The sequence below is a fragment of the Penaeus chinensis genome, chromosome 23 (assembly GCF_019202785.1).
Source record: "Penaeus chinensis breed Huanghai No. 1 chromosome 23, ASM1920278v2, whole genome shotgun sequence".
NCBI classification, from domain to species: domain Eukaryota; kingdom Metazoa; phylum Arthropoda; class Malacostraca; order Decapoda; family Penaeidae; genus Penaeus; species Penaeus chinensis.
In genome coordinates, this window is record NC_061841.1 from 10,672,609 (window position 1) to 10,690,108 (window position 17,500).

Genomic DNA, 17,500 nt, shown 5'->3' on the forward strand with positions numbered 1-17,500 from the left:
AGTAATGAGCAGGGGATGCGGAATGAGTAATGGGTGAGTAATTAGTGAGGAGTAAGTAAGGGGTAAGAGTGCGTCAGATGGGGTGGAAGAGGTTATTTGAGTCTTCCTGTCTGACTATGCATTTTGCGTCTGTCTGTAAGTCTAGAGATGGTGAGTAAGCATGTGCAGGGAATCTGTGTCAGTCTGTGCTTGCGTGTACGTAAAGTGCGTGGATTAGGCATTTCTTTGTGTTTTTAGAATTTACCATGAAAGTAGATACAACGAGAAGCATCCTTATAATATATAATGGTTAACAGTCTTATTTACCTGATTTACTTTTAAGAATATCGACATAGGAATTCACATAGTTCTTCATTCCAATTATAGCTTACGAATTGTGTAGAGATTGAGCTGCTGTTTTTAGAAGATCATAAGATGTGATTGATAATTCTATATTAATTATGTTTATTATTTATTCACACAATACTATAGATTCCATTGCACAACATGAATTAAAATACTACATGGCCTTAAGGCATAGTTGACAACACAACTCCTACATTAAGTTAATTAACTAACATGAATAATAATAATTTTAACAGGAATTAAGTTACACCAACACGTATCAGGTCACGTAGCATAACCTATGTGACCTAAGCTACTCCCTAAACTTAAACCAAGATACCTAACACAACCCAAGTGACACCCACAACACATATTTATAAAAAAAAAGAAAAAGAAATATAACAAAATAAAAACAAACACAAACCCCAGTGATGGTCATTATTGGGATGCCTTCAGTACCCTCCACAACCCGACCTCGAACCTCGTCTAACTTTTTTCTCTTCCCCCCTTTCTCCGTCCCCTTCTTTATCCGGCTCCCCTAGATCGACCAGCCCCCGCTCGGCATGCCCTCGCGCAAGTACTTACTCAAGGGTTTCAACGACAGCGACGTCCAAGCTTACTACAATTACCAGATCAGCATGGCGGAGCTCCTCGGGGCCGACCGGGCGACGGCCGAACGCGAGCTCAAGGAATCGCTCGAGTTCGAAATCCAGATCGCTAATGTGAGTCGGGTTTCGTCGCTAAGAGGAGGGGAGGGGAGGGCGAGCAAGAGTCGGGAGAATTGACTTATTTTGTATGAGTGTTTTTGTCTGTCCTCTCTCTGTCTGTGTGTCTGTGTGTCTGTGTCTGTGTCTCTGTCTCTGTGTGTCTGAGTGTCTCTCTGCCTCTGTCCCTCTGTCTGTCTCTCTCCTCTCTACCTCTGTCCCTCTGTCTGTCTCTCTCCTCTCTGCCTCTCTGTCTCTCTCTCTCCTATCTGTCTCTCTGTCTCTCTCTCTCCTCTCTGCCACTCTGTCTGTCTCTCTCCTCTCTGCCTCTCTGTCTGTCTCTCTCCTCTCCTCTCCTCTCCCCTCCTCTCCCCTCCCCTCCCCTCCCCTCCCCTCCCCTCCCCTCCCCTCCCCTCTCCTCTCCCCTCCTCTCCCCTCCCCTCCCCTCCCCTCCCCTCTCCTCTCCTCTCCTCTCCTCTCCTCTCCTCTCCTCTCCTCTCCTCTCCTCTCCTCTCCTCTCCTCTCCTCTCCTCTCCTCCTCCTCCTCTCCTCTCCTCTCCTCTCCTCTCCTCTCCTCTCCTCTCCTCTCCTCTCCTCCTCTCCTCTCCTCTCCTCTCCTCTCCTCTCCTCTCCTCTCCTCTCCTCTCCTCTCCTCTCCTCTCCTCTCCTCTCCTCTCCTCTCCTCTCCTCTCCTCTCCTCTCCTCTCCTCTCCTCTCCTCTCCTCTCCTCTCTCTCGGATGCTGTGATCTTCCTCTATCGATTTCTGTTTTTGGCTGATTCCGTAGGCGCGGAAGCTGCAATGAGTGCGTGTATTTTTCATCTTTTTGCTTTTATTTCATCGTGTATATATTGTTATCACAGGTTTCTTTAATTTATTTTCTCGTTTTTTCTTTTTTGTAATCAAGGCTTTTTCTTGTGATTATCATGAATTGTTGTCATTGTATTCACATGACAATTGTAGTGCTATTTTCCCTGATTGTCATTGTCATTTAATTTTTTTAAAAACTATTTTTGTATTCCACGCGTACGTTGATGGTACTAGTAATTTCAGCAGTATATAAACATTCACGCATTTCTGTGATACTCTTACAATAATTTGTTTTACTACTTTTTCGTACTGCAACGTTTTTGTTTTTTTTTTCTTCTGCTCCAACATCCCTTTGATTTTTTTTTTTTTTTTTCGCACTCAAACACACTATTTCTTTCTCTCTCTTTTTTGGTATACAAACGCACCTCAATTTTTCGCTTTGTTTTCGCGCTCTAACTCGCCTTTGTTTATATATTTTTTCACACTTCAGTACTCTTTTCTTCCCTTTTCTCTCATTCCAGCACTCCGCCATTTACTTTTTTACTTTTTTTCTTCTTTCTTTCTCTGTCTCTCTGTCTCTCTGTCTCTCTGTCTCTCTGTCTCTCTGTCTCTCTGTCTCTCTGTCTCTCTGTCTCTCTGTCTCTCTGTCTCTCTGTCTCTCTGTCTCTCTGTCTCTCTGTCTCTCTGTCTCTCTGCCTCTCTGCCTCTCTGCCTCTCTGCCTCTCTGCCTCTCTGCCTCTCTGCCTCTCTGCCTCTCTGCCTCTCTCTGCCTCTCTGCCTCTCTGCTCTCTGCCTCTCTCTCTCTCTGCCTCTCTCTCTCTCTGCCTCTCTCTCTCTCTGCCTCTCTCTCTCTCTCTCTCTCTCTCTCTCTCTCTCTCTCTCTCTCTCTCTCTCTCTCTCTCTCTCTCTCTCTCTCTCTCTCTCTCTCTCTCTCTCTCTCTCTCTCTCTCTTCTCCCTTTGCCTTTCCTTTCGCACTCCAACACCTTTTTACAAGCCATCAGCAGTTCCCTATTTTTTTCTATTTTGTTTTTCCTCTATTCCCTTTCTATTTATCTTTCCTCTTTTGCGATTACCAGAACACATTTTTGCCTGGATGTCCTACCTCCCTTTTATTTATTTTTTACTTCCTAAAGCTTCGACAAACTTACCTCTGATTTTCTCACTTCTTATCTTTTTTTTTCGTTGTTGTAGAATATCATCACATTTTTCCTTTTTTTTCCCATTTCAATCCTCATATTTAATCTTCTTTTATAAAATACTTCAACGTGTTTTTCATATTAACTATTCATCCATTAAAAAAAAAAAAAAAGTCAACACATTTTTGTGTCGATTTTTCCTTACGTAGTAATTCTTCTTAATAACAGAACTACAACACTTTTATCTCATTCATTTTATTGTTATTATTGTTATTGTTGTTGTTGTTATTAGCTGTTATTATTATAGTTAGAATAACAATTATTATTTTGTTATTATTATTCTTATCATTGTCATTTTTATTCATCCTATCACTTTTTTATCATTATCAGTATCTATACATTTAATATCATTATCAATATTATTACTAATCTTACAGTTGTTACAATTGTTCTCATTATCGTCACTGTAACCATCATCATCATCATCAATCATCAATCTTACCATTATTAGTGTTATTATCATGATTATTGCTAGTTACTCATTCCTCCATCTCGCTTCCAGTACTCGCTGCCCAAGGAGGAGCGTCGCAATGCAACCAAACTGTACAACCTCATGACCGTCGCCGAGTTGCAGGAGAAGGTGCCCCAGATCCCGTGGCTGCAATACTTCAATACCATTCTTAGTCCCTTCCATGAGGTGAGTGGAGGAGAGGGTGGAAGGAAGGGGTGTGGAGGGGTGGAAGAGTGGGTGGAGGGGTGGGAGGGTGGAAGGAAGGAAGGGGTGGAGGGGTGGGTAGAAGGAAGGAAGGAAGGAAGGAAGGAAGGAAGGAAGGAAGGAAGGAAGGAAGGAAGGAAGGAAGGAAGGAAGGAAGGAAGGAAGGAAGGAAGGAAGGAAGGAAGGAAGGAAGGAAGGAAGGAAGGAAGGAAGGAAGGAAGGAAGGAAGGAAGGAAGGAAGGAAGGAAGGAAGGAAGGAAGGAAGGAAGGAAGGAAGGAAGGAAGGAAGGAAGGAAGGAGTGAGTGAGTGAGTGAGTGAGTGAGTGAGTGAGTGAGTGAGTACAGGGGGTGGAGGGGTGGATGCGAGGGAGGAGCGGTGAGAGGATAGGTGGAAGGGGTGAAGGAGGGGGTGGATGGAAAGGATGGACGGAAGAGTGAATGGGTAGCTGGAAAAAGTAGACAGATGGATTGATAGACATCTTGTGAGTGCTATATCATGTGAAAGAATGTAAAGAATAGGCGAGGAATCTGCAATGCATATAGAAATAGAGAAAAGACATCAGGCGAGACAAATGCTAAAAAAACAAAGGCTCGTTCAAATTTTGATTGAGATGTTGATTACAGACATAATAAACTTATAAGAACTGTATAGTAATGAGTGTTATTAAATTGTGCGGTATTGTTTTGCACATAAGAAATTAATAAAAACAAACAGGTGATATGTAAAGAATAGCACAAAGAATAACAGAGAAATATATCACAAACGTTTTATAAAGAAAAACAATGTACATCGGGTGTAGCGATATCCTTTGACTTTCCTTTCACGAAAGTCCTCAGATTTCAAGCATGAAGAGGAAGTGGTTTTCCACTTTTTTGTTCTCGAACCACAAGTCATGTTACACTGTCGCAATTTTTTTTTTACCAGCACATTGAAAAGAAATCTTGTTTTGCGGTGCGAAGAGATTGAATACATGGAGAGAGAGAGAGAGAGAGAGAGAGAGAGAGAGAGAGAGAGAGAGAGAGAGAGAGAGAGAGAGAGAGAGAGAGAGAGAGAGAGAGAGAGAGAGAGAGAGAGAGAGAGAGAGAGAGAGAGAGAGAGAGAGAGAGAGAGAGAGAGAGAGAGAGAGAGAGAGAGAGAGAGAGAGAGAAACAGAAACAGAAACAGAAACAGAAACATAAGTACGGAATTGTGTGAGTGTTTGTGTGTATATGGATTTGATCGGACGTGTCTCATTGCTCGCATGTGCGCGCGTGTCCGTATTACAGCCCGGCAGCTAAGCATAGCCGGCCAACTGAACCGAACCGGTACCATTCAGCCTCAGCCTATTTTTAGTACTCCATATTAATGATTATTTTTTTTTATAGATTGGTATCGATGAGCCAGTGGTCGTTGGAGTCCCCGACTACGTGAAGAACCTCGGCAAACTCCTCACAAGAACGCCCAAAAGGTAAGACGATACGGAAAGGAAGGAAGGGAGAGGGAGAGAGGGTAAGATAGAGGGAAGAAGGGATGGAAGAAAGGAGGGAAGAAGGAAGGGAAGGAGAAGAAAGGGTAAGATAGAGGGAAGAAGGGTGGGAGGGAGATAAGGAGAGAGGAAGAGGAAAGGAAAGGAAAGGAAAGGAGGGACTGAGGATGAGGGAGGGAAGGAAGGAAGAGAGGGATGAACTGAGGAAGGACGAATGAGGAAGGAAGGGAGGAAATGAGGAAGATTAGGGTGAGGAAGAGATGGGAAAGAAAAAGGGAAAGATGAGGGAAAGGGAAAGATGAGGGAAAGAAAAAGAGAAAGATGAGGGAAAGAAAAAGAGAAAGATGAGGGAAAGAAAAAGGGAAAGATGAGGGAAAGAAAAAGGGAAAGATGAGGGAAAGAAAAAGAGAAAGATGAGGGAAAGAAAAAGAGAAAGATGAGGGAAAGAAAAAGAGAAAGATGAGGGAAAGAAAAAGGGAAAGATGAGGGAAAGAAAAAGGGAAAGATGAGGGAAAGAAAAAGGGAAAGATGAGGGAAAGAAAAAGAGAAAGGTGAGGGAAAGAAAAAGAGAAAGGTGAGGGAAAGAAAAAGGGAAAGATGAGGGAAAGAAAAAGAGAAAGGTGAGGGAAAGAAAAAGAGAAAGGTGAGGGAAAGAAAAAGGGAAAGATGAGGGAAAGAAAAAGGGAAAGATGAGCGAAAGGGAAAGGGAAAGGGAAAGATGAGGGAAAGGGAAAGGGGCGGGGAAAGAAAAGGGAATTTTTTTAAGTGCGTGGAAAGTGTATCTTAATTTTATCGAATCGAAAATACACTCGAGAACTCAGCGATAATTGGCTGAATGCAAAATATCCTGATGGCATTGTTCTATCAAATAAGAACCACCACAAACCTATCGTATATCAAATATTCATCACCAGCCTTAAAAATAACAAGATATTTAGCAATTTCTGTGAGAAATCCGAAGTAGCAGAATATTCTGGAAACGCTAAACCGATTTTTAGCGTCTCTCGGATGGAAATAGACGCTGACAAAAGGAAAAGAAAATGGGATTTAGGGGGGACTGTCCTAAAACTCTCGGGAAATTTCATGTCGTCGATGAGAGATTGAAAGGTAGCTTGAAAGCGTGTTTTAGCAATTTATTTTCAAGTAGAGATAAATCATATACATTGTTGTGAGATTATGTTACTGACTTCATTTAATTTAGCTTTACGCTAAATTAATCAAAACATGATAGTAAATGCGACACAAATTAAATGTGTATCTAAAACAACTGACAATTAAATATGCTAAATGGCTTCGGCCTGAAGCAAAACAGATACAAGTAAACTAACCGGCCGGTTCTCTCTTCCCCTCTTTATCTTCTTCTTCCTTCTTTGCTTTCACCCTTTTCCTCCTTTGCTCTCTTCCCCTTTTCTTGTTTCTTCCTTTCCCCCCATTCCTTCCTTCCCCCTTCTCGCCCTTTCTCCACAACCTCCCCTGTCTCCCTCTCTTTTCCCCTCCTCCACTTCCCTTCTCTGATTTCTCTTACTCTCACCTCCCTTCTTTCCGTCTCTCTCTCTCCCTCTCCCTCTCCCTCTCCCTCTCCCTCTCCCTCTCCCTCTCCCTCTCCCTCTCCCTCTCCCTCTCCCTCTCCCTCTCTCTCTCTCTCTCTCTCTCTCTCTCTCTCTCTCTCTCTCTCCTCTCCCTCTCTCTCTCTCTCTCTCTCTCTCCCTCTCCCTCTCCCTCCCTCTCCCTCTCTCCTCTCCTCTCCTCTCTTCATCTGCTCTCCAGCTCTCTCTCTTCTCTCTCTCTCTCTCTCTCCCCCCTTTCCTCTTCCCTCTCTCTCTCTCCATCTCTCTCCCTCTCCCTCCCTCTCCCCTCTCCCCTTTCCCTCTCCCTCTCTCCTCTCCCTCTCCCTCTCCCCTCTCCTCTTCCTCTCCTCTCTCCCTCTCCTCTCCTCTCCTCCTTTTCCCTCTCCTCTCTCCTCTCCCCCTCTCGCCCTCGCTCTCCCTCTCATCCCTCTCCCTCTCCCTCTCCTCCCTCTCTCCTCTCTCTCTCTCTCTCTCTCTCTCCCTCTCCCTCTCCCTCTCCCTCTCCCTCTCCCTCTCCCCTCTCTCCCTCTCCCCTCTCCCCTCTCTCCCTCTCTCCCTCTCGCCCTCTCTCCCACTCCCTCTACCTCTCTCCCTCTCTCTCTTCCTCTCTTCCTCCTCTCCTCTCTCCCTCTCCCTCTCCCTCTCCCCTATCCTCTCCCTCTCCCTCCTCTCTCGCTTCTCTCTCCTCTCTCTCTCTCTCTCCTCTCTCTCTCTCTCTCTCTGTCTCTCTCTCTCTTCTCTCTCTCCCGCTCCCCCTCGTCCCCTCTCCCTCTCTTCCCCACGCTCTCTCTCTCTCTCTCTCTCTCTTCCTCTCACTCTCCCTCTCTCTCCACTCACTCTCCCTCTCTCCTCTCTCCTCTCTCTCTCAGCTCTCTCTCTCTCTCTCCTCTCTCTCTCCTCTCTCTCTCTCTCTCTCTCTCTTCTCTCTCTCTCTCTCTCTCTCTCTCTTTCCTCCCCCCCCCCCCCCCCTCTGCCAACAGAGTGATCGCCAACTACATGCTGTGGCGCGTGACTGCCGCCTCCGTGGGCTACCTGACCGACGACGCCAGAGACATTCAGCTGAAGTATTCCAAGAAGATCGTCGGCAAAGGCACCCGGGAGCCGCGCTGGAAGGAGTGCATGGGCTCTGTGTCGGGCAGGTGAGGAGTCGTAGTAGTAGTAGTAGTCGTAGTCGTTGTAGTCGTCTTCGTTAGCAACATCCATTCACGTATGGCGATAGCAGGGATAATGATATGGAATGATAATAACGACCAGCAGTAAAATAACTCTTTTTATACAAACACCATCACCATCTAAACCCGTCTCCTCCCCCTCCCGTCCGCGCCCGCAGCTTGAGCCACGCCGTCGGGTCCATGTACGCCCGCGCCTTCTTCAAGGAGGACGCCAAGGCCGCCGCCGACGAGATGGTCCGCTACATCCGCGCCGAGTTTGACGAGATCCTGCGCACCATTGACTGGATGGACGAGGCCACGCGCGAGAGGGCCCTGGCCAAGGCGAAGGCCATCACGCCGCACATCGCCTACCCGCCGGAGCTCCTCGAGGACGACAAGCTCACTGAGCTCTACGACGGGGTAGGTCTTGGGGTAGTGGGAGGGAATCGGAATTTTGGGTTCTATATATTGTGGAAGGATGTATTGAATTATACATAATATATATAATCCTTCTCCCTCCCTCCCTCTCTCTCTCCTTCTCTCTCCCTCCCTCCCTCTCTCTCTCCTTCTCCCTCCCTCCCTCTCTCTCTCCTTCTCTCTCCCTCCCTCCCTCTCTCCTTCTCTCTTCCCTCCCTCCCTCTCTCCTTCTCCCTCCCTCCCTCCCTCCCTCTCTCCTTCTCCCTCCCTCCCTCCTCCCTCTCTCCTTCTCTCTCCCTCCCTCCCTCTCTCCTTCTCTCTCCCTCCCTCCCTCTCTCTCCCTCCCTCCCTCTCTCCTTCTCTCTCCCTCCCTCCCTCTCTCTCCCTCCCTCCCTCTCTCCTTCTCTCTCCCTCCCTCCCCTCTCCTTCTCCTCCCTTCCTCCCTCTCTTCCTCTCCCTCCCTCCCTCCCTCTCTCCTTCTCCCTCCCTCTCTCCTTCTTCCCTCCCTCTCTCCTTCTTCCCTCCCTCCTCCCTCTCTCCTTCTCCCTCCCTCCCTCTCTCCTTCTCCCTCCCTCCCTCTCTCCTTCTCCCTCCCTCCCTCCCTCTCTCTCTTCTCTCTCTCCTTCCCTCTCTCCCTTCTCTCTCACCTCTCATCTCCTTCTCCCTCCCTCCCTCTCTCATCTCTCCTTTCTTCCCTCCCTCCTCCCGCTCCTCTCTCTCTCCTTCTCTCTCCTCCTCCCTCTCTCCTTCTCTCTCCCTCCCGCCCTCTCTCTCTCTCCTTCTCCCTCCCTCCCTCTCTCTCTCCTTCTCTCTCCATCCCTTCTCTCTCCTCCCTCCTTCTCTCTCCCTCCCTCCCTCTCTCCCTTCTCTCATCCCTCACCTCCTCTCTCTCTCCTTCTCTCTCCTCCCTGACTCTCTCCTTCTCCATCCCTCCCTCTCTCTCATCTTCTCCCCTTCCTCCCTCTCTCTCTCCTTCTCTCCTCCCTCCCTCTCTCTTCTCCTCCTTCTCTCATTCTCCCTCCTCCCTCTCTCTCTCCTTCTCCCTCCCGTTCCCTTCTCTCGCTCGTCTTCCCTCCTCCCGCCTCTCTCATCCTTCTCTCTCCTTCTCCCTCCTTCTCTCCTTCTCCCTCCCTCCTTCTCTCTCCCTCTCTCCTCTTCTCCTCTCTCTCCTTCTCCCTCCCCTCTCTCCTTCTCCCTTCCTCCCTTCCTCCCTCTCTCCTTCTCCCCTCCCTCCCTCCCTCCCTCTCTCCTTCTCCCTCCCTCCCTCCCTCTCTCCTTCTCCCTCCTCCCTCCCTCCCTCTCTCTTCTCCTCCCTCTCTCTTCCGTCCTTCCTCCCTCTCTCCTTCTCCCTCCCTTCCTCCCTCTCTCCTTCTCCCTCCCTCTCCTCTTCTCCTCCCTCTCTCCTTCTCCCTCCCTCCCTCCCTCTCTCCTTCTCCCTCCCTCCCTCCCTCCCTCTCTCCTTCTCCCTTCCGTCCTCCCTCCCTCTCTCCTTCTCCCTTCCTTCCTTCCTCTCCTCCTCCCTCTCTCCTCCTCTCTCCTCCCTCTCCCTCCCTCCCTCTCTCCTCCCTCTCTCCTCCCTCTCTCCTCCCTCTCTCCTCCCTCTCTCCTCCCTCTCTCCTCCCTCTCTCCTCCCTCTCTCCTCCTCCCTCCCTCTCTCCTCCCTCCCTCCCTCTCTCCTCTCCCTCCCTCTCTCCTCCCTCCCTCCCTCTCCCTCCCTCTCTCCCTCCCTCCCTCCCTCTCTCTCCCTCTCCCTCCCTCTCTCCCTCTCCCTCCCTCTCTCCCTCTCCCTCCCTCTCTCCCTCTCCCTCCCTCTCTCCCTCTCCCTCCCTCTCTCCCTCTCCCTCCCTCTCTCCCTCTCCCTCCCTCTCTCCCTCTCCCTCCCTCTCTCCCTCTCCCTCCCTCTCTCCCTCTCCCTCCCTCTCTCCCTCTCCCTCCCTCTCTCCCTCTCCCTCCCTCTCTCCCTCTCCCTCCCTCCCTCCCTCCTCCCTCCCTCCCTCCCTCTCCCTCCCTCTCCCTCCCTCTCCCTCCCTCTCCCTCCCTCCCTCGTGTGACGCGCCCTGACCCCCCTTCCTCCCCAGCTGGAGATCTCCAACGGCGACCTCCTGGAGAACATGCGGAACCTGACCATCTTCGGCACCAACTACTCCTTCAGGAAGCTGCGCGAGAAGATTGACAAGAAGGACTGGAAGAACCACGGCGCCGCCGCCGTCGTCAACGCCTTCTACAGCCCCCTCGAGAATTCCATACGTAGGTTTTTTTAAAGGCATATGTCACGTTTTCATTTTTCGTCTGTCTTACAATAATCAATACAATAATAGGAATTATCAATATCCTTAATGTTATTGTTGTTATATATTATTATTTTTATAATTATGATTATAATAATAATATAATAATAATAACATTGATGATGATGATGATTATAATAATAATATAATAATAATAACAATGATGATGATGATGATTATAATAATAGTAATCATCATCATCATCATCATCATCATCATCATCATCATCATCATCATCATCATCATCATCATCATCATCATCATCATCATCATCATCATCATCATCATCATCATCATCATCATCATCATCATCATCATCATCATCATCATCATCATCATCAAATTATCACTAATATTATTGCTGGCGGCGGTGGTATTACTGTTATTATTGTAATTGTTGTTTTTATCGTGTAAGGTATTCCGCGCCGTATAATATGAATCTTTACATCTGAAATGCTAACATAGTATAAAGACCTCACACTTGATAAAAATCGTATCACTTATCACGATTCTCACCTCCTGTCTCCTGCCTCGGCCTCGACCCTTCACCGTCCCTTCCTCCCGCAGAGTTCCCCGCCGGCATCCTGCAGGGCGTCTTCTTCGAGGCGGAGCGACCCAAGTACATGAACTTCGGCGCCATCGGCTACGTCATCGGCCACGAAATCACCCATGGCTTCGATGACTCCGTAAGCATTCGTATTGTGTAATTACAGATGCACGCACGCACACTCAGACACTCAAAAACGTACTCGTGACCACTCAGAACCCGCACATGCACTCGTAAACGCACATGCGCACACAAAAAAACATACACTTGCACTTTCAAATACAAATGCATACTCACGTGTATGTGTCCAGATATATACATTGCCTCACAAAGATACATATAAAAGAACAGGCAGACACCCTTTCAAATGTTTCTCTTGAAACATGAAATTATATATTTCATAGATATTTTATCAATATTTACGCGTGAAATGAATAACTGTAGACTACAAACTATTTCGAATTTGCACAGTCCCAACTATTTCCACTGTATCTTGCACCATTTCGTATCATTCTTTGCTCTTCTATATATTCCTTTATTTCTCATAAATCTACCAACCCATTAACAGCCTCTATTTCTTTTCCTTTAGGGTCGCCAGTTTGACGCGAAAGGCGACCTCCGCGACTGGTGGGAGAAGCAAACCAAGGACAAGTTCCTGGAGAAGGCCAAGTGCATCATCTACCAATACGGAAACTACACAGCCAAGGAAGTCGACATGAATGTAAGGGTCGCTGAGAGTTGGTGGTGGGCGTGGTTGTTGTCAGGCCCTAGCTCTGGGTTTGCCTGTTAGGATGATGAAATGAAAATGTCTTTGTAATTTAGTAGAATGGGAACCAAATTCCTTAAATTACTTCTTAATTCTTAACGGCACCACAGCATGTAGGCCCAAAAACTGTAAGAACGAAGCTTCGAAACTCCTAATTGTTTATTCTAAATCTTGAAATTTAATAGTGCTCTGCTGGCGAAGTTATTCAACTGGGTTTTCATAAGAAAATAACTTCACTCGGAGACCCTAAGGACCCGCACTAACCTCCTCTCTTCCGGCAGCTGAACGGCATCAACACGCAGGGCGAGAACATCGCTGACAACGGTGGCATCAAGGAGGCCTACTACGCGTACCTGCAGTGGGCGAAGGACAACGGCGAGGAGCGAACCCTGCCCGGGCTGCCGTTCAGCACGCGCCAGCTCTTCTGGCTGTCGGCCGCCAACGTGTGGTGCGGGAAGTACCGGCCCGAGAGCCTGAAGCTCCGCATCCTGACGGGCGCCCACTCGCCGGCGGAGTTCCGCGTGAACGGGCCCTTCAGCAACCTGCCGGAGTTCGCCAATGACTGGAGCTGCCCGGCCGGCGCCAAGATGAACCCCTCCAAACGCTGCGCCGTCTGGTAACGCACGACGGCGGCGGAGGCGAGCGGGGGCGGGGATACAGGCTTAAACTTTTTTCTGATTGTTTTTTTCATTTTATAGTTCTGGGTTTGCCCTTTGGTCTCTGACGGAAGAGAGCGATGACATTTGTGAATGGACTCGGCAAAACGTTTTTTTTCTGTTCGACGGTCCATGATGTAACCTACTTCTCTCCTACCTGGTGCTCCATGGTTGCTACAGGGGACATTGCCAGTCCATTTTCTGTTATATATTTTTTTGATTTTAAATGCCAGCGTATCACATCCCCAAACCTCCCCATATATGAATATCTGGATAAAAGAAAGAAAAAAAATAAAAAAATAAAAAAGATTATAAAACAGTGACAAAAAACGAGAGAAAAAAAAAAAATCCTGGCCGCACATCGTCTCAAAGGTGCGGTAAATCGGGAAATCCTTTGAAGTTGTTAAACCGATATGTATATATGTATATATGTATATAGTCATATATGTATATATACATATATGTATATATACATATACAGGTGTATATATACATAATCATATATTTGAAAAGTCTAACACTTCTCTATCATACCATGTTGAAGTCTTACATCCCAGCAAAAAAAAAAAAAAAAATCTCATTTCCGTCTTTCAACGCCTTTCCCGTTTTCTTTCTTTCAAAGGACGTGCCCGGTTTCCCGTTTTCTTTGAGCCTGTGTCCACGTAGTTGTCCTTTTCTCCGGCTGGGCCGAGAGGACGGGGGCGCGAAAAAGCTGTTCTTAGAATGAAGCTGAGTAGGTTTTGAAAGATTATATATATATTTTTAATAAGAGTATATACAAAGTCAGGATTTTTTAGAAAGTCGAATTTTTAAACAAACCCCGAGGGAAAATCGTGATCTGAAAGCTTTTTAATTATAGTGGGTCTCCCCCTCTTTAAGTGTGTAAAGGAAAGAAAATACATTTTCTTTTTTGTTGTTTCATATATTTGTTTTAATGGATTGTACACAACTGGGAGTACAAGTGATTTTTTTTATGTTTGATATTTCACATGGTTTCTTTCTTACAGTAATTTAATTACTTCGATATTGCTAGCCTAGATTTTTTTCAGTCTTCATAACCCGTAATGTTCCAAAAGAATTTGCTTTGATTTTGCCTTCTGCACTAGTACTTATATATCATTTAGTTATTTGTATGAATATACTAGAGAGAGAAGAAAATGGAAATATATATTGTGTATAATAGTTTTAAAAATGAAAAATGAAAAGGGAACGAGTGTTTGAGGTCAGACGGCGTCGGGCAGGTTGAAATCCATTATAAGACTTCTGGTATACCTGCATAAGGGTGAGAGTCCAAAACTTTGTAAAACTACCGCGACATTGTCGTAAACAAGGTGGCGTTTGGTTTTGTTTATATATAGACATAATATACACTATGTTTTGTACAAATATCTTGAAACCGCTAAAAGTTCCTGTGGAATGCACCTTCGTTTTAAGCCGAAATAGATAGTGGGTTGTTGTTTTTCCGACGATTATTTTACGTTCAGTCCTTAAAGCTTTCATGATTTATGTGCTTCGATAACACGTGTTTTTGCTTTACGTGAAACGGACTGATAGAAGTTAGAATTTCGTCTGCGTGGGTAGGATTTTAGATCTATGTTGATTTTTGGGTTAGCCCTGTTTCTTTTTGAATCTTTATTATTTTATGATGTATCAGGTCTTCACGGGTTTTGTACGCAGACTTTTGTTAGATGAAGCCACTCGATCTTAAAAAAGTCTTAGCGAAATGAAAAAAAATGACCAATCGTGTATTATTTTTTTTAAACACAAGGAACTCCCCAAAACGGCTATCAATCACTTTCCATCATCCTGTCAAGTTACAAGTCAGAAATCACGGTTTAGATACGCATTGTATCTTGAGCATTTATTTAGCTTCTGCTGTAGAGATGAGCCTTGTGAAAAGTTAAGATTTATGAACAGACTTGTTTATTTTTTAATTTTGCATGTAGGTTTTTAATTCTGTCTCCCTCCTTACCTCCTTACCTGTATTTATTTACCATATTGTTTTTAGGTCGCCCTTAGTTTTGCAACTGATGCTGTATATACATATACGTATATATATATATATATATATATATATATATATATATATATATATATATATATATATAATGTATGTATGTATGTTCAAGTTCATATATATGCCTCTTCAGTCCACCTTTTTCCCTCTCGATTCTTCCTTGTTCCTTTCTAACTTATTGTTATTCCCGTTTCACATATATTTTTGTACCTCCAGATCTCGGCTGTTCTTTCCCGTTTTGTGTTGTTGGAAAAAGTTCAAAATATCTCGCAAAAAAATGGACCAAGATATATCCTCCCCCCTACTTTTTCCTTGTTTTTCTTCTGTTTTTAATTTTTGTTTCCCTTCCTTTTTAGTCCATATTGTTGTCTTCACTGCATCATCTGACAACGCACATCATAGCCAATATATTGTGAACATATCATGATCCATATTTTAATATTACAGAAAGCACTATTTTTAGAACCGCTATATTTAATAATCATCAATATGTATGTTTTATTACGTACAGCACATCTACTGGGTTCATGTAAATGGAAATATAGTGTTATGTATTGTAATTAATAAAATGTGTGTGAATTATGTGGTTTATTTGTACCTGGGGATCAGTTGAGTTAGCTTAATATGCCTAGGAAAGCCATATCTGGAAAAATGTAGAATTGGCTAATTGAAAGTGTAAAGAATTGTGAAGAGTAATTAGCCAAAACAACCTCGCAAAGAAGATTCCGCTAATCAAGTTAACGCGACTGTGATCTTCAATAATCAAAGTTCTGACTGTGATATCCTTTACACGAAGGGATTTCCCATATGCTTTTGTATGTCGGCTCTAAATGTATACGGTGTAGAGTTATCACTGACACACTGCATGGTCCTGACACTAAGAAGCTCATACACGAGGCCCAGTGTGGAGATCGCCCTGCCTTGGATCTCGGCTCTCTTGTTGGGTCTTTATTTCTCCTCCTTTCCTTTTCCTTTTCTTCTCCACCCTCTTCTGACCACTTATCATAATGGTTTACTCATCATTACCTTCTTCATAATGTTATGCGACCTTGGATATCTAGCACTCGTATTTGGTTTAAAGATATAATCATTCTGGGAATCTACATCACCCAAAGATAGTCTCCATGTCTTTATCTAATGAACACGCACCGTAGTTCTTGGGATTATTGGGAAGGCAGACCCATTTTTAAGAAAGAAAACCTGAAGTGTAACCAGCAATCATGATCTGAAGTAATCTTACTAGTATCCCTAATGGAAAAGGTCAGTGTGATTTCGAATCGCAGTGCCTTCCAGCTACAGCCGTATTGTCGGAATTTTAAATTATACTCAATGATCCACCAGGAATATTTTCAAGCAAAGTAAAGGGGTAGTAGACACCCTTTCAATTTTTTCCGTATCATCAACTAACATTTTTACGGCTGTTAAAAAAAGGGAAAAAAGGGTTTTTCCAGCAACCAGGCAGGGGAAAATTTTTTTAAAGGGCCGGGGTGGTTTTTTTGGTAGGGGGGGAATTTTTTACCCATTTTCCCCCCCCAAAAAAATAAAAATAGAATTAGGGGGAGGTCCAAAATTTCCAAAAAAAAAATTTTTTTGGGGGCCTGGGAAAAATTTTTATTTTTTTCGGCGTTTTTTTCTTAACCCCCCTTGGCCCCCCCCAAATCCCCCCCCCCCAAAATCCCCCCAAAAAGCCAAAAAATAGCAAAATTAGAAAAATAAAACAATAAAGGAACTGGAAAAGGGGGTTAAAGGGGGGGGGCAAAGGAAAATAAATAAAAAATAAAATAAAAAAAAGGGGGGCGGGAAAAAGGGGGGGGGTTAAACCAAAAAAATAAAAAGGGGGCCCATAAAAGAAAAAACAAATAAAACCTTTTGGGGGGGGGTCCAAGAAAACAAAATAAAAACGTGGGGGGGTAAAAAAGGTCAAAATTTTGGGGGGGTTTTAAAAATTTTCTAAAACCTCCTTCGGGGGGGGGGTAAAACCTCGGAATCTCCAAGTAAAAGGGGGTGGGGGAAACACTGGGGGGGCCTTCCCTCCCCCCCATCCCCCATCCCACCCCCACCATCCCCCCTCTTTCTCTCTTTTTCTCCTCTTTTCTCCCCTTTTCTCTCTCCTCTCTCTTCCTCTCTTTTTCTCTTCTCTCTTCCTCTCCTCTTTCTCTTCCTCTCTCCCCTTTTTCTCTCTCTCCATTCTCTCTCTTTTTCTCATTCTCTCTCTCTCTCTTTTCTCTCCTTAAATTCTCTCTCTCTCTCATTCTTTTCTCACCCCCTTCTTCTCTCTTCTCTCCCCCCATTCCCTCCCCTTTCTCTCTCTCTCTCATTTCTCCCTCCCCTCTTTTCTCTCTCTCTCTCATTCTCTCTCTTTTCCCCATTCTCTCTCTCTTCTTCTTCTCTCTCTCATTCCCCTCTCTCTCTCATTCTCTCTCTCCTCATTCTCTTCTCTCTCATTCATTCTCTCTCTTCCCCCCTTTATCTCTCTTCTCTTTCCCCTCTCTCTATCTTTTTCTCCTCCACTCTTCTTTTCATTTTTCCCCCTTCTTCTCTCTCTCTCCATTCTCTTCTTCCTCATTCTCTCTTCTCTCATTCTCTCTCTCTCTTTTTCCCTTCTCTCTCCTCATTCTCTCTCTCTTCATTCTCCTCCTCTCATTCTCTTTCTCACCCCTTTCTCTATTCTCTCTCTCTTCTCTCATTCTCTCTTCTTTTTCTCTCTTTTCATTCTCTCCCCTCTCCACCCCCTCTCTCTTCATTCCCCTCCTCTCTCATTCTCTTCTCTCAAATTCTCTCTCTTCTCATTCTTTTCTCTCCCTTTTTTCTCTCCCCTTCTCATTCTCTCTCCCCTTCTCTTTTCCTCTCTCACCCTTTTTCATTCCTCTCTCTTTTTTCTCTCTCTTCTCTTTTCTCTTTTTCCTCATTTTTCCTCTCTTTTCCCCTTCTCTCT

At 45.2% G+C, this 17,500-nt stretch overlaps 1 protein-coding gene across 7 annotated transcripts in view; it reads left to right on the forward strand.

The window, feature by feature from the left end:
* LOC125037475 (neprilysin-2-like) overlaps window positions 1-15,144 on the forward strand; it is a 253,566-nt gene extending 238,422 nt beyond the window's left edge. For all 7 annotated transcript variants that reach the window (XM_047630626.1, XM_047630628.1, XM_047630622.1 and 4 more), the window contains 9 exons: window positions 867-1,046; window positions 3,537-3,671; window positions 5,055-5,137; window positions 7,704-7,862; window positions 8,054-8,294; window positions 10,370-10,538; window positions 11,147-11,265; window positions 11,716-11,847; window positions 12,174-15,144. In XM_047630626.1, the coding sequence (XP_047486582.1) occupies window positions 867-1,046; window positions 3,537-3,671; window positions 5,055-5,137; window positions 7,704-7,862; window positions 8,054-8,294; window positions 10,370-10,538; window positions 11,147-11,265; window positions 11,716-11,847; window positions 12,174-12,512 (1,557 nt within the window). In that variant the 3' untranslated portion in view covers window positions 12,513-15,144. The remainder of the gene's footprint in view (window positions 1-866; window positions 1,047-3,536; window positions 3,672-5,054; window positions 5,138-7,703; window positions 7,863-8,053; window positions 8,295-10,369; window positions 10,539-11,146; window positions 11,266-11,715; window positions 11,848-12,173) is intronic.
* Window positions 15,145-17,500: the final 2,356 nt, after the last annotated feature.